The 22,863-nt window shown below is 38.9% G+C and overlaps 1 protein-coding gene across 3 annotated transcripts in view; it reads right to left on the bottom strand.

Moving 5' to 3' along the window:
* Positions 1 to 9,977: 9,977 nt before the first annotated feature.
* The window catches only part of LOC132807673 (doublecortin domain-containing protein 2), a 122,104-nt gene continuing 109,218 nt past the window's right edge, over positions 9,978 to 22,863 (bottom strand). For all 3 annotated transcript variants that reach the window (XM_060821717.1, XM_060821721.1, XM_060821720.1), the window contains exons 12-13: positions 14,569 to 14,631; positions 9,978 to 10,132 (exon numbers count right to left, since the gene is read on the bottom strand). In XM_060821717.1, coding sequence (XP_060677700.1) covers positions 14,581 to 14,631 — 51 coding nt within the window. In that variant the 3' untranslated portion in view covers positions 9,978 to 10,132; positions 14,569 to 14,580. The remainder of the gene's footprint in view (positions 10,133 to 14,568; positions 14,632 to 22,863) is intronic.

Below are 22,863 nucleotides of genomic sequence, written 5' to 3'. Positions count from 1 at the left end.
CAAGAAGAAATTACCCAGTCCAGAGATCAAGGAAAATCTAATAAAGTGCCTGTCTCAAAGGGATGAAGATTCTCCATGAAGGAAATATATGTGATTAAAAGTCCTCCAGGTATTAAAGTGGAGAAATTGAATATTTCAACAGGCATGACATCCTCAATGAAGAAACTATAAGAGAGAAAAGTTCCTCCAGTCTCTTATCGATACCCTATCCAATGGCTTTACTCCACCACACTAGACCAAACAGGCCCCATGCTTCTCTAAATGAAATAAAATAATCATAGCAAAGCTAACAGATTGTACGTGATGGGCAACAATTAGGATACATCTTATACATATTTGAAGAATAGCTGCTAATCTAAAGAACTATCATTATCATCCAGGAAGCAATGCAAAGACCCATCCAAACACTATCCTTTCAATCCCATGCAAATGCATGGTTTTCCTTACAGCAGAAAAGGCTAAGACATTCAAAGGCTAGAATCAAAATTATGGAGGATTTTGACAGACTAAAATTTAAGCAATTGTTTTCAGAAGCAGAAGAATGACTAGCCAAAAGATGCAATTTTAAAATAATTGATAAAAAGAACCTGAAATAACATATGGAAAGAAAAGTATGCATCAAGTTACTATGATTAGCCATCCACTCCTGGCAAAAACAGATATTTCAATAATAATTTTCCAAAGGGCATTGGATAGATGCCAAAGAGATATATATTCCAAACCTGTGGGAAGAGGAAAAAACAAAGCACTAGGATGAATTGGTGAGTTCCTTCAAAGAGGCCCCTATCTTTGAGCCAAAGGATCTAAGTTATGTGCAAGTTGTGTACTAGAGGTAATGTTGGCAGAAACTCAAATTTCTACCCATTATATAGCTGCCTATGAAATTCTCCTGCTCATACCATACACCATTGACATTTATCGGAAGGAATTACATGTTGATAGTCAACCTCTTTACACAAGTACTGAATTCACATTCCTTGGCTATTAAGTCTTGGCGGGTGATTTGAACGTGGAGCTTCCAACTCAGAGGTCGTGAACCACAGAAGCTTCTCTGCAATTCTATTCTATGATTTCAGACAATTCAGTTTACAAAATGTATTGTTGGCTCTTCAACTTAACAGCTCCAACTTATGTCACCTGATTCTTGTGATTATTCTTCTTAGCAAATCATCTAAGTCAAAACATAATTTATGATTCTAATGTTAATATTGTCTGCTAGAAATCATTAAACACAAAATGAAACAGGAGACAAACTCGAACTAATACTCACCATGGGACAAGGAGACATTTGTCTGTTTTGCAACAAAATACCAACCATGTGTGATGATAACTGACTCTACATAGTTGAGAGGGTCTTGTACTGCAGCAATTGTCCCTCAACCTCTGAGCCAAAGGATCTGGGTTCAGGTCGCACCTGTCCCAGAGGTGTCTCATGATATGCCTGAACAAGTTAATTCACTAAATTATCTCTAGAAGGCATTTTATATTGAAATAGATTCATATGGTTCATATTTGAATGGGAGAATAACCTATTTTATATGTCTAGCAAACTGAGAATAATCCAATGTACTAAGTGCTGATTCAGTCAGACTGTCTAAGAAAGTCTGTGCCAAAGCATATACTATGAATTTTTTTTTAATTTTCAGATCTGAAACTGGAAACAACAAGGTAAATTAAGCAACCCACTGCAAATTATTTTTCAGGCAGCCTATAATAATTATCTTCCTCTTGGGGCTCTCTGCCAATGCAACATGGATGATTATGGTCCGAAAGGTCTAGGTTCATGAATAATTGCCACTTCACGTAACAATTCCCTCTGTGAAGTAAAGACTAAACCAAAAAGTAATTGCCAACAAAATTATAGTGTTTCATGCCCAAGGTCTGGAAAATATACACATATCCATGAGAATAATTTTACCATCGTGACCCAGTCATTAAACTCAATGACTGGAAAATTGGGAGTATCATGAATCAGAACATTGACCTCTGTATTTATTTTCTACACTGATGATTCACTAGATTCAGAATGTCAGAATTTGGAGGAAATCATCCCACTGTGATTTCATATTTTTAAAATTTGCATTGATATTTTGTACTGTATTCAAGGAGAAACTGTTATTTATATATATCATTCCCAAAGTATAATCATCACCTTCATTAATTTAGATGCCACTATTTTTGGATGTTTTGTCAAATTCTAATGGTCAGAATAACTGCAGGTAAACATTTAACATTCACATGAAGTTTCTATGTCTACTACTTTAACAGAGCTGTTAATAAGTGACCACTTCCATTCTGTCATGATCATGACGAGAAATCTTTAAAACATATGTAATGTGTACTTAGAAAAATCTACATGAAGAGATCTATTTGTCCTGAAGAACATATGCTGGCTTGCAGGTTAATGTGGTTGCATACATATTTTAAACACGGTTGTGGTATAGTTGTAGGTATTTATACATGCTTCAGAGAAAATACTGACAGAGTAGTGAATAGTCACATACAATTGAACAAACTCTACCTTGCCTTTCCTGAAGACATAGATAGATTGGTTCACTATTCTTGTGGACTTGACAAAGGATGGTAGTGCTCTTTCATTTCCTGTCTGGTATCAATCAGTTCTTGTGCAGAGCTGAAGACACCTGGTTTCAAACTCAAAGTGGAATTATACATACTTTCTCCACAAACTTGTGGTTCATCTCCAACCATGTCCCTAAGCTACACTGGCTTCCAATGCCCTAAAGTCTTATCCCCAAATTTAAATAATTCCATGGACTCACTTATTCCTATTTCCATAACTTCTTCAGATTAATCCTCTCTAAGAACTCTCCGGAGTGAAAATGTGAATTAAGTGCCTTGATAATGACCCATGATTAACCTGTGCCTATTCATAATGATGGAAACAGCAGAAGAAACTTTGTTTATATGTTAGTGATAATGCATCCCTATAGTAATTATACCTCAAAGTAGAGGGTGTGTCAGAGGATAGCACCACATACCTACTGACTCAGGTTGCAAATGATAAAGAGAATCCGGGGTGCAGCTGATTTGAAACTAGTTACAGAAGACACTTCAGACAGGAAGAGGAATGGAAACAAGCCAGAGAGTATGCACAAATGTTCGACAGTGCAGCACTGAAGACCTTGGTGTTGGTATTGGAAGGAAAGAAGAAATCCCCAGAGGCCAGGAGACCTTCCAGAAATACACTGAGAAGAAAATGAGGCTTGTCAGCAATGGCCACACTTAGGCCAAAGGAGTCAGATGTACTGAGGAAGTGCAATTGCCTCACATGAGAAGTCAAGGTCAGTGATTCATCTTACTGCCTACCACCTGCCACTTACCTCCTGTAGAGCCCTTCACTTGTCTACCAACAATCTTTATCTAGCACAATTCTTTCACCTTCATCAACGTCCATCAATTCTGCAAGCCACCAAGTACTTCTTCAAATCTTATACAGCCAGTGGCAATGAATCAGCAACTCATATGAGAATGGCTGATGGAGAATCTCCTTCCTGCTTTTTGGAGATATATTCAATTGTGAGTGTTTAAGTGAGGCCATGGATATGAGTAGTGAGGTCAGAAATGACAGTGCTGGAGGCAAATTGGTATGAAATGCTGACAGGCGACACAATCTACCTGCTATTCATTTTTGTCTGACTGACTCCTTAACACCTGCATTAATGCCCTCACCAAGATGGTGTTTGGAACAGGTTATGTCAGAAGTATATATGCACAGTGCAGATGTAATTTTGGTTATCAAAATGAGACTCATAATAGACACTAAGAAGACTGAGTTTCTGACTTTTATTCCTTTGAATCTAACCTCCTTTATATTATTCATCTCTCATTGAAAGTCTTGAGACGACTCGACCCAGTGCCGTGGACATTTCTCCCTCAATGCATTCATATCCTCAGCTCCTTCTCTTCCTTTTATAGTTGATTCCTTCCCCAGTTGTTACATTTTTTCTCCTGTTACATCTGCACTTTACAGAGTCCTGCAGCTACCACAAGTATTAACAGCTATATCTCTGTTGAGGCACAACATGATGTAGCCAGGATGAAGACTATTGCCAACTCTCTTAGTAAATATACCATGTATCAATATACATAAAGTAATTCATCACTCCTAGTCACACTGTACACCATGTAAAAGACTCAGAGCTCAATATCAGATGGTATAGTTTGACTACACATCGCATCTATAGCTTATGATGGTATCCATTCAAAAACACGGCTCTCTAATGAAAATTTTACACTGTCATTCATCACGTTTTCATGTTAACACTTTCTTCATTAAAATGTCTCCCCTTAATGACAGTTATCCAGAAGCAATTTTCTTGAAATATGAAGGAATGTTTCCGCAACATAATTTTTTCATGTTTCCTTATTTTAAATCGGATAAATACAGCAATCTGGAGTATCTGGAGTACAACTATTTGATAATGGCATAATCTAGATTTTTGTGACACAGGAGACAGCCAAACCCAATCAGCCTTTCTCCCTCTGTATTCACAGTACAGTAAAATTAAAACCTTCAAAACCTTCATTGATCCCAATGGTTCCTGACCAGACTTTTAAATAACCAATCCTAGACTTTGAAATAATCAATTCTTGACGTTGCTTTGTATCTTCAACAGAAGACTTAGCAATTTATTGGCAGTAAAATAACTTTATCAGAGGAAAATTAAACAACAAAGAAATCTACTTAGTCTGTTTGTAAACCCAAAAATGTTGTTTTCATCCCATTTGCAAAAAAGTCTGACAAACACAGCGAATGAATAAATAAAAGAAAATAACAAAATGGATAGATTAGTTTTTGCAATGGGTTGTTCAATAGGCATAAATGACAGTTCTTGATTGGTTATCTGAAGATGTTGATCAGGGTCCTTTTACATTTCACTCAGATAAAGGCAGTAATATTTATCACATAGTTTCCTATTCTCTGAGCTTCTAAAAGCTGTGAATGAGAGGTTAGGCAGGGAACATTCAAATTTTAATCTGTAGAATCAACAGCCACAGTCCTGCTCATAGAAAATATGTCCAAAACTCAATTCATGTTCTTAGCACTCCCTGACAGATTGACCTGCTCCTCTACGAGGTCCTAGTTATCATTCAACATCTACCATCTGCTGAAGCGTAAGATCTTTTTCCAGACTTGCTGGAACCAATTCCCAGGAATTGTTCTCCTTAATAACCAACTTCTGCTCTCTATTTAAACATAACGCTCTTTCCCAATAATAAAACATCTGCAGAACCTTTTGATTAAATACTAACCTATGATTAACTTCCAGGCTTGGCCTCATGAATAAACAAAAGTCTTTGTTTTAGTCTGTTTTCTTTTTAATACAAGCTGTTACAATCAGTCCAAAAGTTATCTTTAGCTCTCAGTTCCCAGTTCACAACTCCAACTAAAATTGATAAAAAGAATAAAATAAAAACAATAAATAATCAGCAAGTACTCAAACTAACATATAGTCACAATTTTCTTGCAAGAATGGTTTTACTGAACATAATGGACTTATTAGAAAATAAGATATTGCTTATAAAATGATGACTGCCAGGAATTGCTATTAGAAAAAAACCCATATGTTATGTCATCAGGCTGCATTTTTTATGACTGCTTAAGATTCTTTTTCTGTTTGCTTTAATCACTAGATCAACATTTCAGCAAATAATAACTCAAAAATCCATGTCAAAAATATCTGAAATGGTTCCAACAAACACAGTCCATTCATTTCATAAGCACAATTTATTTGTTCTGTTTCCTCTGACCTAATAATTGTGACATAGGTTTAGAATGCATCAAGTTGAACAAGGGGAGTTGCTAACTCAACCTGCGAGACAGCCTATATCTAGGCACCTTTAAAACAATTGCTCCCGAGATACAAACAAAGATGGCCAGAGACAAACTATTATTTTCCCAGTGATTTATTACCTCTGTTTTCATGATTACATGCTCATCCCTTATTTTGAGTTGGCAATTGGAACATATGCACCAAAATTAGTAACCTGAAGTGCAAAACTGGACTGGCTAAGAACAGAGACAGAAAAAAATGGCACATAGATGCAATCCAAATTGTTTCTTTCTGGAGCACTGAAATATAGCTGTAATGTTATTTGCGCATTGAGGTCCTGTAGCTTTCCAAAATAGATCTGCAATGAGTAGCAATTGCAGAAAGCTCCTCTATAGGGCTTTCTGTATTTGTCATGGAAGGTGAAACTTTACATATTTTAAATGTTTCATAACTGTCAGATTACCAGCTATTGTCTCTTTTCATTGACGATGATGGATGCTTACATGATCAATGATCAAAATGATGGAAGAGGGAAAGAAATTAAGATCAAGTGTACAACAATTTTATGTACAACTTAACTTTAAGCTTGTTTTACACACACATACACAGATATAGATAGAAATATTTTCCTTTAACTGGCTCAGTGATCTGTTATATAGAGGTCTTAATAAATGGTCAATATTTTAACCATCTTCAGTTCTTTTTTGCTCCCTGTTAAATTTTAAATCAGATGTTCCCAGTTAATCAAATTAAGTACTTTCTTTAGTTAATGTAATAACAGTTAATTTTACACTATTACTTAACCCTAAACATAATCTGTGGAATATTACATTCCTTGTGTTAATTTCAATTACTCCAAGCACCCACTTAAGAATAAAGCATTTGTAAACTATTTGAAGTAACCATCCCAACATGGGTGATTTATGTGCTGAACATGATTAATGATCTCTTAGCTGATATTAAAGTAGGATTATTAGACTATAAGTGTGTGAACAAATACTGGTTCCATGCTGGAGATTACCATAGATTAATGATGGGAAAATAAGACTCATCTGACAGAGGTCTTATTTCCTGTAATTTACAGTTTAAGAGGAATCCAAACAGAAAAGGCAAACCTATACCTATACAACTTTCCATGATTGTGATCAATCCATTAAATATAATTGTGTGTAAACATGTTTAAAATCTGCTGTGAGAATGAAGTGCTCATTAATTGATTTCACCGAAACAAAACTTTCTAACATAACCTCCATACAGTTCAGTAGGCCACGTTAGAAACAGTTTGAACAATGTGAATAAATCGGAATACATCAAAAATATGCAAAATGAATACAGCTACTAAAATATATAGACCAAGCAAGAGCCAAGGAAACTTTCCCAGCTGGAGGGAGGTTAAAATGTAAGATGGAAACGGTCTCAAGATTATTGCCTCTAGTCATACTTCTATCCACTACCCTCTGGCCCCTAAACTGCATCCTGTGCCAACATCAATCTGAGAACTTCCCTTCTCTTTCACTGGCATTTATCACGCTATCGTCCTTACCAATGGGAATGCACTGTCATATGACTTGTAACAGAATATGGAATGGGAGATCCTCCACCCTGGAATTTTGCGTGTGAGTTGGTTGCAAGAGAATTCTGTGTTCTGCAAACACAACTTTAAAAGATGGCTGCTGGGACATCATATTTTCAGCCCAGTATAGTGGAATTCTCAGTTAGAATTTAGGCTAGGTGATTCCAGAACTGTTGAGGTGAATGTCAAGTGAGTAGGCAGGCTGACAGCAGGCCTATCTTGGGTCTCTGGCAGTATGGCTCAGTGGTTAGCACTGCTACCTCACAGCTGCAGGGACCCAGGTTTGATTCTACCCTCAGGCGACTGTCTGTGTGGAGTTTGCACATTCTCCCTGTGCCTGCATTGGTTTCCTTCGGGTGCTCCAGTTTCCTCCCACAATCCAAAGATGTGCAACTTAGGTGAATTGGCCATGCTAAATTGTCCATAGTATCCAGGGATGTGTAGGTCAGGGGTAAATACAGGGGAATGAGTCTGGATGGGTTACTCTTCGGAGGATCGGTGTGGACTTGTTGGCCTGAAGGGCCTGTTTCCACACTGTAGGGATTTTATTATTCTATTCTATTAATAAAACATAGTATAATCTCCTCCCCTGCCTCTTATTTGGCTACATGCTCCCATGTTCCATCCATGCTAACCAATACCACCTCATACCCTGTACCCACCCCATAACTCTTCATATCCTCCAGGTCAACCTGTGTCCCTGTCCTTTTATTGCTCCATGTCTATTTATGACAATTCATGCTAACCCATGACCCCACTTATCACTCTAATCTACGCCTAAAATTCACCTATTGAAGAATTAACTGTATTGAATAAAGACTCATGCACAAAAAGCCATTCAGTATATTTACATTCCTTTGAACACATAATGTTTATAATAACAAACATCCAATCAAGTACATAATCCATTTTGATAACAAGCATTAGAATTCATGGTTCCACTTCAAAGAGAATATATCTACTTGGAGATGTCAATCAAAATTAGAAATAGCAGGAGAAAGTGAAGACCGCTGATGCTGGAAATCAGAGTCAAGTGTGTGATGCTGGAAAAGCACAGCGGGTCAGGCAGCATCCGAGGACGAGTAGAATTGGCATTTCAGGCCTAAGCACTTTATCAGGAATGATGACCTGTTGTGATTTTCCAGCACCTCACGGTCGACTCAGAAATGGCAGGAACGCTGCTGTGAGAATGCATTGCTATGAAATCAGTCACATGGTACTAATCCAATAATGGAAAATTTCGGGCATATGGTGACAGAAAGAATGTTTTGGAAATCTTTCACCAGGTATATAGTTTATTCCTATTCAAATAAGTTCAGCCACAATGGGCTGGGAATTTCCTGTGGCTGAGAACTGCTAAGTACAACATTAATTGGTCCATTGGGGTCAAATCTGGCTACCAGCCATACAATCGATGGTTCGGTGGCATGACTTGGATGCCACAGACCCATTTTAAGAAAGTATTGATTATCTTAGCTTCTTCCTGAAGAAAGCTGATGGGCAAGAAAAAAATTATTTCATTGGGGCACTCTACACCACCTAAATGAGACAATCTCCTTACAGGATTCTCAAACACAAGGTCCTCCCCACTGATTTATGTCAAAGTCAAGTAAATGCAGGAATCAATTGCTGATTCAAGTTACATTGGCAAAGTCACAACTGTGAGCACCAGGTAGGTATATCTCAACATTTTTGGTGCAGACGACAATAATTTCTGGTCCCCAGGGTTTTTTGTATAAATTCAAGAGTTTGAAGAAAACCTGAGCTGTCGCACCTTGTACTATCCCAGAAATATAAAATGACCATTTTTTTCTAGTTACATTTGAAGGTCGAAGAAGGCTACAAAGCTCAGAGGCCATGTCACTGTAGGCAACAAATGTGATAAATCAATGTTGTCCTGCCTTAGTCTAGATCAATTTTTCAGCTTCCCATTGGAAGATTAGATGGCTCAAAGCCATACGAGTTGATCAGGAATAGCAATCACCATGCAACTGTAACAAAGATTCTCAAGCTATTTCCAAAATCTCATTTATTGCATTGTTTTGAAGCACACGGTTTTGCATTTTAATTCAACAGTGAAGCCACTTAGAAAGATCTTTGGGACTTAAATTATTCTTTAAATTCATGTCTAAAAAGGTTGTTCAAAGGTTAAACCAAAAGGCTCTAATAAACTTTGCTTAGCAAAAGAAAATTCATGGTAAGACGATTTGTTTCGCCAGTATTTTTGCAATCCTTTAAGACAGTAGAATATGTAACAAAATCCTTCCTGTTATTTATAAAATTCATTAGACTGTGACAAAGAAGAAGGTTACACTGATTAGATATTTGCAACTTATTATTTTATTCATTCCAATGTAATCAATTTAATTCATCTCCTGAGACTAATTTTTTTTTTGCAAATGCAATTCTATTTAACAGTTAGCATGCTGATTAGGCAAAAACAGATTTAATTAATCAGAAAACTACAAAAAAAGAACTAATCACAATGATACAGAGTGAAAATTATATCATCTGTTATACAATAATGAAATGTTATGAACAAATATATTAGTCAAGATGCATCTGGAGTGCACAAACTGCTTGATTTTTATTTCAAAACATTAATACATTTAAAATAATCATATTAATGAGGATGTGAAAGCTGCAGCTTCATATAAATGCATATTGATGGCTTTAAAGGATGGCTGACCACCAGTGCTGAAAATGTCTCTTCAAGATGTCATTTTGTTTTTCAGTCAAAGACTTCATTCCAGAATGTTTAACCCTACAAGTAAACAAAGCGAAGTCTGTTATGGAAAAGAGTTCTAATTTTTTTTTTGGATAACCGCCCATCATTGGAAAAGATATTCAGAATGAGTAGCTGATTCAGTATTGCCTATTTTATACCATCACCCAAATTGAAAATCACCCTCAGCTTGCTAACAAGAATGCCTGCAGGGAATAGAGAAATAAGTTACAATTCCCATCGCCTTTTTGAGTTTTAATGTCCTCGTTTTTCTGCATTGAAAAGGAAGATTATATTGCATTGATTGAACAATGCAATCACTGAAATAAATATTATCCACCTCGTAAGATATTTGGATAAGTACATGATAGGAAAGGTTTATCGGGATATGGGCAAGGAGCAGCCAAGTGGGATGAGTTTAGTTTGGCGTTATGTTTGGACCGAAGGATCTGTTTCTGTGCTGTATGATACTGTGACTCCATGTATCTATGTTTCCATGCTTGTTCATTGGTAATGCACTGGGCAACAAGAACAGATACCTCTAATGGAGCGATCCAGGATACCTAGGATGTAACTATTTTCATTTGTGCAAATTATTCAGCTAAAAGCTTGCAGTGTCACTTGGGTTATATGTTGTCACTAGATTTATTTGGAGGTTCTAAAGTACTGTTGCTTGTACAACAGCATTTACAACAGGTGAAACTGTGTGGGATACTTGTCATCTTGATGACGTCACGACAACCAGCATCTAACTGAGAGACAGGAAAACAGCAAGGATGGGACTCACTAATAACCTCCCCCTGTCCTTTCATCATGGCCCCATCTCTCCATGCACATCCCCAACCACATTACCCAGCTTGGCCTGGATTCTCTATAACCCTGGGATTCCACAGTTGTCCTTCCCGCTGCAACCTCTCCCTTTCTGGCATCAGCAGCACCTCCAATTGACTGGCAGCTCTCACCACGTGGCACTGGTGCCACCCCCACCTGCTCCCCCCTCCATGACCCAATTCGTCACTCCAGGGGAAGGCCTTGGAACTACCTGGTTGAAATATGATTCTATAACATAGAGCATAGAACATTGCAAGCCTATCGGCCCTCAATGTTGCGCTGACCTGTGGAGCCAATTTGAAGCCTATCCACTTTCATCCATATGTTTATCCAATGACCATTTAAATGCCCTTAAAATTGATGAGTCTACTACAGTTGCAGGCAGGGTGTTCTCTGGGCCTTCCTGAGGTAAAGCCAGCAATAATCACTCACCAGATGCCCAACATGTTTCCACAACAAGTTTCCACCTATGACATTAATTGGTGCAGATGGGGAGCTCAAGGATTGGCAGAAAACAATGACTGCATGTGTTTTCCACCCCCTCTCTCTACTTTCATCCCATCTCACTCTGACCTGAAGTTAGAAGAGTCCAGAGAGTTAGAAATTGGGGGGCTCGCAAGTAATGGATGTTGGTAGCCCCATCTCAGCATCATTGTGTCACAGTACAACTCAAAATGATCAACTAACATGCACTCTTTTGGCTCCCCTGCTTTCTCCTCTTGTCTGTTGAGGGGTGACTTCCAAGTTTTTACAAATTGTCAAACAAGGCACAACACCAATGAGGAATAGTGCTGAGGGAAATACAAAAGCATCTGCAAATATCAGAAACAAAAACAGAAGTTGCTGGAAAAGCCCAGTTGGTCTAGCAGAATCTGTGAAGAGAAATCAAAGTTAACATTTCGTGTCCAGTGACTCTTCCTCAAAACTGATATAATATGGTCCAGTATCACATGGTCAAATATCACATGCCCAGAATGTCATATGACCAAACCTTCATAGTCCTTCACTTGAGGGTAACAGCCCAGTGGGAGATAGTGTGGGTCCATGTTTTTTGAACATTGCTGCAAGTTTCATTTGTTTTTAAATCATCTGGTACAAAGCAACGGCCTCAGAAAGGATGATCTGGTCCACCCGCTGTTTATCTGTGGCTGACATTTGTTTCAGGCATGAACATACCTTCAGGACTTTTCACCCTTTCTCAATATGGTGGGGCATACAGTCATTTCCAGCTGGAACTCTAACCCTAACCCTAATCCTAACCAGCTGGACAGAGCAAGCCCTTTCTGCCCATCATACTGAAACCTTGGGAGATCATCTGACATCCGAGGAACAGGTAGCCTCTGATTTTGAGCCCTTCACTTCAAAGTCAAACAGTGTTGCTATGAAATTCACTTTCCAGGTACACTTAGGGTCAGAATTTCTGAACCTTCCAATAGGGAGGTGAAGCACACACCATTTTTATTTTTCGCACATGAATGGGACACATGATTTTATCTTAAGGTTGCTAAATAGTCATTCAGAGTTGCTGTATATTGCAATCTGCTGTATGTCAAAAAAAGTACTCGTCTAACTTTCTATTGAATTGTGGAATATGAGGTGAGAAACAAATCTGACTCTGGCAATGTTTGCCTTTTCCACTCTTGAACAAAAAAGCATGGATAAGCAAGTTGGATCCTGCTGTAGTGTTATGTGTAGAGTGAGTATACTCATGTATTATGGCTTTATCCTCACTGCATACCAGCTTGATGTTAAGGCAGTGGAGGCTCCTCCAGTTGATGAATTTCACTGGTCATTTATTCCACATCTGAATGGTCACAAGTCATGCCCTGCACCTGGAGGATACCTGCAATGGAAAAGAATCCCATGGTCCTGGGGTGTGAGGCCCCATCCAGCTGAGATTGTTTGAATGACACAGCCTTTCCACACAGCACATTAATGACACGGTGGCACAGTGGTTAGCACTGCTGCCTCACAGCACCAGAGACCTGGGTTCAATTCCTGCCTCAGGCAACTGACTGTGTGGAGTTTGCACATTCTTCTTGTGTCTGTGTGGGTTTCCTCCGGGTGCTCCAGTTTCCTCCCACAGTCCAAAAATGTGTAGGTGAGGTGAATTGGCCATGCTAAATTGCCCATAGTGTTAGGTGCAGGGGTAAATGTAGGGGAATGGGTCTGGGTGGGTGCGCTTTGGCGGGTCGGTGTGGACTTGTTGGGCTGAAGGGCCTGTTTGCACACTGTAAGTAACCTAATCATGACCTGCAAGAAACAATGATATTCTGCTCCTCAAATGAGCTTGAGTCGAAGAAGTTCAAAGTGGAGTGGACTCGATGGGCCAAATGGTCTTGCTTCCACTCCTATATCTTATGGTCTAAAACCACAATGATTTTAATTAAGGTATGGTGCCCAGTACTGCGAGGTCTGAGGTCTTTCTCAATGTGGGAATGAGTCTCAATCACCATCTGTTCATAGTCTCCAGGGACAAGTCCAGGGATCATCCTCTTCAATGGCATATTCCAAATGGAGGGCATGGTCTTGCCTGATTCCCATGTTTGCTTGCAGTGACATTCACAACACTTAGTGGAGCTATCGCCAACACAACTTACACCTCACCGTCCCCCGGAGAGTTAGGACTCCCTCAACTGATCAAGTGATCACAGTCCACTTGTTCCACTAACTTCGCTCACTAGAAGACAACTGTGTTACAATGGATGAGCATCATTCATGCACACTTCATAAATCCCTCTTATTGAAGGCCATGACTGGCTCCCCACTGCATCTTATCACGATTTGTTTCAGATCCAGCATAATTTCCTCCAAGCATTGTAGACTAGACCTTAAAGAGTCAACATCAAGCCGGATCCCACTTTTCCCACGTCACCACAAGAATTTCTGGTTGTTCAAAAAGCATCCAAAAAGTAGGACGATGATGCATGCCTTTCACCTCAGTTCCTGTGATCAATTAGTCCCTTAAATCCTGTCCGTGATATTTAACAGAAACTACCTCAGTTCCAAAGGCCCTGATCACAATATCAGGACATTATGATTCATTGAGGATAGTATATGACTAAAGGCCTTATAAAAATGTTAGTTTTCTTTCGTAATTTATTGAGATGCCAACTCACTACTTCTTCTCAGGAAGGCCCATCAAACCACAAGTGGCATGATCACCAGCACAGCTTCCCCTGGAATCAAGAGCTTGGGTCAAAGGTCTTGCTGCTGAGAGTTGCCAACTAGTCAGCGGGCAGCAGCTCTTTGTGCTCTACAGTGCTAGAGAGGAGATGGGGCTGCTTCAGAAAGAGACATCTACTGGGTACTCAGGATTCCAAAGGAACCCAGGCCACATGCAACTAATGGGACAGTGGTGGGGGGGTGGCTTTCATGGTCTGGGGTCTGTGATGAGAGGTCAACAGTGGGTCAGCAACAAGGACATGGGAAATATATAAGTTGTTAGGCAAATCTTATTTGCCTCGTCATCACATATAAAATGATCAATGCCACCAAGCAGCAATTCATTTCCTATTTCTCTGCACAATCCTGCCAGTAATCAGCACCACTATGTCAAATATGTTTTAAAATTAAAGAATTAGTCGATGTGGTGTTACTTTTAAGCTTTTAATTTCATGCTACAGCAGATCATAGAGACTTACCACATGCTTCACCTAGGGTGTGGAACAGGGGATGCTGTCTTCACTTGTTATCTTTGTAACCATCTAAGAAAAGATATAAATGCACAAAGTCATTTCAATAAACATGCAGTAAGATGAATGACCTGAATTAATTTATGTATCTTGAAACTAATGAATTCACCTCTTTCCTTGAGGACCTAAATCACAGAAGTTCATAATCCAGCTAAAAAATCACACAACATCAGGTTATAGTCCAACAGGTTTAATTGGAAGCACACTAGCTTTCGGAGTGACGCTCCTTCATCAGGTGATAGTGGAGGGTTCAATACTAACACAGAATTTATCGCAAAAATTTACAGTGTGATGTAACTGAAATTATACATTGACAAAATTGATTGTTAAGCCTTTCATCTGTTAGAATACAGTGATAGTTTCACTTCTTTCATGTGTAAATCACAAAACCTTTTTTAAAAACAAGTTGCATTCTTGGGTTAGCTGTTAACAATGGTGATAACATTGTTAACACCATTGTTAACAGCTACCCTGAGAATGCAACTTTTTTTTTAAAAAAGGTTTTTTGATTTACACATGAAAGAAGTGAAACTATCACTGTATTCTAACAGATGAAAGGCTTAACAGGCAATCAATTTTTCAATGTATAATTTCAGTTACATCACACTGTAAATTTTTGCTATAAATTCTGTGTTAGGATTGAGCCCTCCACTATCACCTGATGAAGAAGCGTCACTCCGAAAGCTAGTGTGCTTCCAATTAAACCTGTTGGACTATAACTTGGCATTGTGTGATTTTTTAAACTTTGTACACCCCAGTCCAACACCGGCATCTCCAAATCATAATCCAGCTAAAGCACACAGCACTAATGTCCACAAACGCTATGTGATTAATGGTGACTAAAATCTGACGCTGTTTTTGAAGAAGCATGGGCAAATACTTATATAACAAAAGAATCATTTTGCTCAATCTGGACAAATGAATTCTCTAAATGTATTATTTGCTCATTCATTGTCATATGAAAGATGAGGAAGAGTAAAGTATAGAAGAAATGCCACAGTAAATAGCTGACACATACTTAGAGTAAATAATAAATGTTTAATTTCAAGCTCTTTGATTCAGTCCATATATGGAATCAGCCTTTGTAAATGAATACTCAATCACAACCTTTCCCATTCGGATCTAATTTCATGGGAAATTGAGAGTACATTTTAAAGTTGAGAGAGTGCATCATTGGAGTCAATAAAATGATTCAAATCAATTGGAGGTTTTACACAATAAGGAGTTCATTTTACAGGTTTGTATTTTTTTGAAATCTAAAATGAACTGCCATCTTTTTGTTCTTTCTTTATCTATAAATTACTAAATCTTACCAAGTCTGTGCACCTGAAAGACCTACCCTTGGATTTTGCTGACTTCCTGAAATGAAATCCAAACAGTTTTCTGAATTTCTCCTGTCCCCTTGGTGCCTGGAATGTAAACCATGATTGTTCAGCCAGTTCTTCCAATTACCTTAAACCATAGCACACAAGCTAGAGCTGCTAGTACCTGCTCACCTACTGGACATGAATGTTCAGCCAACCAAAACTTCACAAAGGTATTATTCCTCTTCAAGGAATGACATCTGGGACATTATGAAGTCAATCAATTCAGTCTCAGCAGCATTTTTAATTGGCATTTAGAAAGCAACATTGAGAGAACAGAAACCTTCTGAAGATTTTTATGTTTGGTCAGTTTTGTGCATCAGTGTAGGACAGCACTGCGATAATGTTTTTGGCTTCATGGAAAAGGAGCAACAAACCACAGAACTACATCAGGACCATACTGTGCTATCATGGTTCACTTGCTTAGCAGCTCTCAAAGTAAGCAATCACATACATAAATTGGCCACGTGGGTGAAGTCCAGTGTAGTGATATTGGATCTGCTGTGCAACACAAATCACAACTTTCAAAAGTGCAAATGACTAAACTGAATCTTTAAAATTTTCCAAATGTCAAACGGTATTATTTGGGCACATAAAGGGATAAAACAAACACAATGCTTAAGCATAATGACTACGTTAACTTTAAAATAAAATATGGCTGTTGGACACAAATGCATTGAAAGGAAGCAGACTGTTCACATATATTATCAGCATTTAACATTGCTATGAAATAAAAATGCTAGTTCGAGCCAATGATATGTCACAGCGGATTCCTCACATTATCTTTTGTTGTAAAGACAAAATCTTTGATATCATAGATTAAACACCAACTATTCTCTTGCATCCTCTCCCAACCTAACAATTGACAGATTCTCAATCACCATCAAGATCTTCATCTTGAATGGCAAGTTAATATTGCATTTAGAGGCCTGCAGACTTCCTAGTGCAGCAAACATATATGCCGGTGCACCCATCTGATATACTGTTGAGTAAGTTGGACTACCAGAGAGCTTATCTGAAGTGTCTGCAGCACAATCTCATTCTGGTTATACCACACCTGAAATATTGTCAACAGTTATGATTGACTAATCCAAGGAAAACCATGGTGGCATTAGGTTAAGCCTGGGTATGGGGAGACTTTCTTTTCAGGACAGGTTGAGTAGGTTGGGTCTGTGCTCATTGAAGCTTAGAAGAATGAAGGGCAACCTAATTGAAACATGAGAGATTTTTTGAGAGTTTGACAGGGTAGATGAAGAGAAGTTGTTCCACTTGTACGAGAGTCCAGAAAGCATAATCTCGGAATAAGGGCCACCCAGCCAGGACAGAGATAAGAAGGAATTTCTTCTCTGAATGTTGTGAATCTATGAAAATCCTTATTGCAGATGGTTGTTGAGGCAAGGTTGTTAAATATATTCAAAGTTGAGTAAGACAACATGGTGGCTCAGAGATTAGCATTGTTGCTTCAGAGCCAGGGAACTGGGTTTAATTCTACCTTTGGACAACTGCATGGAGTTTGTACATTCTCTCTGTATCTTCTTGGGTTTCCCCTGGGCACTCTACTTTCTCCCACAGCTCAAAGATGTGCAGGTTAGGTGGGCCATGCTAATTTGCCAGTAGAGTCCAGGGATGTGCAGGCTAGGTCAGTTAGCTGTGTGAAATGCAGGATTATAGGATAGGAAGTTGGGTCTTTGGAGGATCGGTGTGGACTTGATGGGCCGAATGGCCTGCTTCCACACTGTAGGGATTCTATAGACAGATTTTTAATGCTTAAGGGATTCAGGTTATGGGGGAAAAGGCAGGAAAGTGAAATTGAGGATGATCAGACCAGGAATTGAGGATGGCAGAAAAGATTCATTGAACCAAATAACCTACTTTTGCTCCTACATCAAATGTTCTTATATGTTTCAAGGACAAGAAAGAATTGGAAATAAATACTGGTCTTAACAATGGTATCCACTTGCCATGAATACATAACAATTAAAACTATGTGTAACAGATTTTTTTATCAATATGTTTATCAATTCTTTCAAACCATTACTTGAGTGGCCAGAATATTCTGGCAAGGACTCATTCAGCATGACAGAAAACCATTCAGACCATAGGTTGATACTGTTATTTTAAAAGAGCTATGCAATTCATCCCACTCCCCTATCCTTCACCCAAATTTGCACTTTTTTTTCCTTTCCAAATATTTATTCAATTTCCTTTTACAAATTACTACTGAATTGTGTTCCAGCATTTTTATAGTCCATGATGTGGAGATGCCGGCATTGGACTAGAGTGGACAAAGTCAGAAGTCACATGACACCAGGTTCACCTGATGAAGGAGCAGCACTCCAAAAGCCTGTGAGTTTAAATAAACCTGTTGGACTATATACTGGTGTCATAAGACTTCTGATTTTATAGTACATTTCACATCACAATAGTTTGCAATGTAAAAAAAAAATTCTTGTCTTTTCACCTCTTGTTTTTCTTTCAAATGATCTTAAATCTGCAGCTTTTGATGACCAAACGTCCTCTCAGAAAATAGTTTCTCCCCTTTACCTGCATCATTTTGAATATTACGAAATCTCCACTTTATCTTCTCTGCATTGAGCAAGATAATCCCAGAATCTCTAGTTTCACAATGTAACTTAAATTCCATCACTCCCCTCCCCCCCCCCCCCCCCCCCATCACCTTTCTAGTAAATATCCTGTACACCATCTGCAAGCCATTGAACATACTTCCTGAATTTTGGTGAACACCATTCTCTGGCTGAGGTCTAATCAATGTTTTACAAAGGTTTCTCCGAACATATTTTGATCTGCCTTTTATGCCTCCGCTTATAAAGCCAAGGACCCCATATGCTTTGTTTAACAGCTATCTCAACCAACCTGTCACCTTCAAATATTTGCTTATGTATAATCCCAGGTCTCTCTGTTCCTACACTCCACTCAGAATTGTATAATTTTGTTTCTATTGCCTTCTGTTAGCGTTGCTGCCTAAATATATCACTTCACACTTGCCTGCATTAAATTTATCTTGCCATGTGTTCAGTCATTTGATCAGTATCTGTCCTTCTGAAACCTGCTACCGTACTCCTCAATGTTCACTACATTTGTAAATTTTGTGTCATCTGCAAACTCAAATTTAATTGAATATTTTTTATGAATGTTAGTATGACAGGAAATGGTGCTAAATTTTAAGGAATGAAATGCTATGATGTCATACAGAGAACAAGCTGAAAATATTTTACGCATCCCCATAGCAAAAAATATTCTGACTTGGAAATATAAACTGTATGTAGAAGAAACATTTTGCAAACACAAATGTAGAAGTTAAGGAAGATTTTTGCAACAAAAATTGATACAACACCTTTGCAAACCTCCCCTTAATCATCCCCATCCCTATCTTCAATTCAGTTCTTTCAAGAAAGGTCTCAATAGCTTGACTCTTAAATGTCAGTCAGTGAAATCTTACTGCCAGTTGTTTTTATTTTAAAAGAAGCATCAAGCACATTGTAGCATTCAGTATTGATATACCCTGTGAGGTACCTGTTCCAACATATTCCATTCAGATCTGAAAGGATACATCCCATGAAGTTCTGTCTAAAAGCTGCTAGAGACTTGTTCATCATGGAGTAAGGAAAATAGATCATGCAGGCTTACAGCATGAGAGCAGTGTGCATCATCTACAAAATGAACTGCAGAAATTCTTCAACACTCCTTAGACAGCACTTTCCAAACCCACAACCACTACCATCAAGAGAGACAAGGGTAGCAAACACAAGGAAACACATCCACTTGCAAATCCCTCTCCAAGCCACTCTCCATCCTGGCATGGAAATATATCACCATTTCTTCAGTGCCACTGGATCAACATCCTGGAACATTTTCCTCAAGAGCACTGAGGGCCTACATACATCAAATAGACGGCAGATACTCGAAATACACCTTACTAGGCAGTTACTAGGTAGTTGGCGATACAGTGGCAGAAGGATTGAGCAAATAACTGGTTTCCATACAGCCCATAACATCACTTAAAAGGTGACAAAACTGCCAAGATTTGAACAGGTAGCTTCTCCAGGGTAGCTCGGGAACAGCAACAAATGCTGGTCCAGCCGATAATGTCTACATCCCATCCCATCCCATGAATTAATTTTCAAAATTTGATGCTCCCCACCCCCAGAAGTGACTATTCAATTATTTCTTGCAATGGGATTTTAACCATTCAACTCTTGGCAGTTTTGTCACATTTAAGTGATGGCATGGAAACTATAGAGAGGCGAGTTAATCAGCCAATCTTCTTGCTACTGTATCACCAAGTGCCTTGTGATGGTACTTTCTAGAGCAGTCATGTAAAAGGTCCTGACAAAATCAAGAAGAAAAGCAAATGTCCATATTTCAGGCTGTAGAGATGCCCAACTCCCTTCCCAACTACTAACGCTCTGATCCTTAATGCGATTTCTTAAGAAATATTACACAAAATTTGAGTACAGATGTCAGGGGCTTTGACTCCCTATAAATTTGACTGAGACATGTTGGGGGGGAGGGGAAATGAGGAAACTGGAGAAATTGGAGTTCATTCCTTGTGGTTGGAGGGTTCCTAGGCAGAAGATCAGGCGCTCTTCCTCCAGCCGTCGTGTTGCTATGGTCTGGCGATGGAGGAGTCCAAGGACCTGCATATCCTTTGTGGAGTGGGAGGGGGAGTTGAAGTGTTGAGCCATGGGGTGGTTGGGTTGGTTGGTCTGGGTGTCCCAGAGGTGTTCTCTGAAACGTTTTGCAAGTAGGCGGCCTGTCTCCCCAATGTAGAGGAGGCCACATCAGGTGCAGCGAATGCAGTAAATGGTGTGTGTGGAGGTGCAGGTGAATTTGTGGTGGATATGGAAGGATCCCTTGGGGCCTTGGAGGGAAGTAAGGGGGGAGGGAAGGTGTGGGCGCAAGTTTTGCATTTCTTGCAGTTGCAGGGGAAGGTGCCAGGAGTGGAGGTTGGGTTCGTGGAGGAAGTCACGGAGGGAGTGGTCTTTTCGGAAAGACCAATTCAGAATAACCAAAATTTATTTTGATCAGTCAATCTGAAGCAGACTGCCAGAGGTCAACATCAAACATTTCAATTTTAAAGCCAGGAAAAATTTGCAATACTTATTTGTAAGTGTAATTTTGTGGTGTGGACAATCAAAGTCAACAGAACCTTCCCAAAGATTTACCTTTCCTTGATAACTAAATTCAAGACGTCTTCCAAACAATAGCCTTTTATTAATCCAATTAATGATTTATACTGTACAAGTGAGATATTGATAGGGTTTGATATGATGGTAACAAGAGACAGAAAAATCAGAGAGAGTTGAAATATAATGTTATAACATGGAGACTAAAATATTTGTTCTTGTCATGCTGTTTTCCAGCAACTGCACACAGAAGTAAGGATGATTTTTCCATTTCTGAATCAGGTGTGCCGAGTCTGGAAAATTCAGACCTCCGGACGGCTAACCTGTGAGTTTCGTTTTTCGCTCCTTTGGACTAACTGGAGTTTCACCCATTACCCTCTGAAGCAATTCAGGGAAGACCACAGTGGCTGTTGAGTGTGGAGTGGAGCTGTTTAAAACACACAATAAAACCTGCAAGACATTCTAGTACTCACCCCTCAAATTCCCATTCATGCCCCCGCCATGTCAACTCATGCCTGTATCTCCCTTCCCAATCATTCAACTCCATGCCAACGTTATGGTCCTGTACAACCCCCATGGTCTTTCCTATGCCCCATGCTAATCAATGCCCTTCCACTCTTGCCTATGGCCCACTATCCCTATGCCAACTCATGACAACCTATTAAAATGCTTCCACTGCACTGACTTACACTCTCCATGTCAGTATCCAGGAAGGGCAGATTTCAAAAGCCAGGCTAAGATTAAATAAAATTGCCTATTATAAACGTTACTATTAAAAAGCACATTCTCGCTGATCAAATTCTGTTTGGTATATTACCTACCTTCAAGTATCTAAACCCTTTTAATAATAAGCATTTATATTCATAGCCAGACATCAATGAATAGCTAATCTCTTTATAAACACTTACAGTTGTTGATCAAACTATGAACTACCAAGTTTCTGCAAACCCTAACTATGATTATGACAATCTACAGAATACGTCAGACAGCATTAATGCAACAATGATAGCTCTCAGGGTTATCTCACAAACATAGGAACAGGTGGACATCAGTCAGCCTTTTGGGGCTGTTCTATCATTCATTAATAGTGTGGCTGATCTAGCTGTGGTTTCAGCTCCATTTTCTTATCTGATTCATACAACCCTTGAATCCTTTGTCAATAAACGATCTATTTACCTCAGAATTGATTTTATACACTGAGCCAGTTTCCAATGTTTTCTGGAGAAGATAATTTGTAGTACTAAAAGCCCTCAGAGAAAAACAATTCTACTCACCTTGTTCTAAAAAGAGAGAGACATCTTATTCTTAAACCCTATCTGTTAGTTTTAGTTTCCCATACAACAGGAAACATCATCCTGTATCCGCACTATCAAGTCTCCTCTGGATCATATACGTGTAAATAAGTTCACTTCTCAAAAATAATAATTTCTTCCAACCAGAAGCACTTTTTGTTCAAAGTTTTAAGAGCAGGGGATTAAAATGACATTGATAGCTTGACAATTCCACAGGCCTCATCCAATCCAATTTTAAGGACATACATATCTAACCATTCAAAGAAATCCAAAGATGTGCAGGTTAGGTGGATTGGCCATGCTAAATTGTCCATATTGTTCAGGGACGTATAGGTTAGGTGTGTTAGCCATGGGAAATGCAGGGTTATAGGGGTAGGGCACATGAGTGGGTATGGGTTGGATGCTCTTCAGAGGTTTGGTGTGGACTTGATAGGCCAAATG

The sequence above is a fragment of the Hemiscyllium ocellatum genome, chromosome 3, assembly GCF_020745735.1.
Source record: "Hemiscyllium ocellatum isolate sHemOce1 chromosome 3, sHemOce1.pat.X.cur, whole genome shotgun sequence".
In the NCBI taxonomy this organism is placed as follows: Eukaryota; Metazoa; Chordata; class Chondrichthyes; order Orectolobiformes; family Hemiscylliidae; genus Hemiscyllium; species Hemiscyllium ocellatum.
The sequence above is the reverse complement of the archived record's forward strand: the minus strand, read 5'-3'. Positions and strand labels throughout refer to the sequence as shown.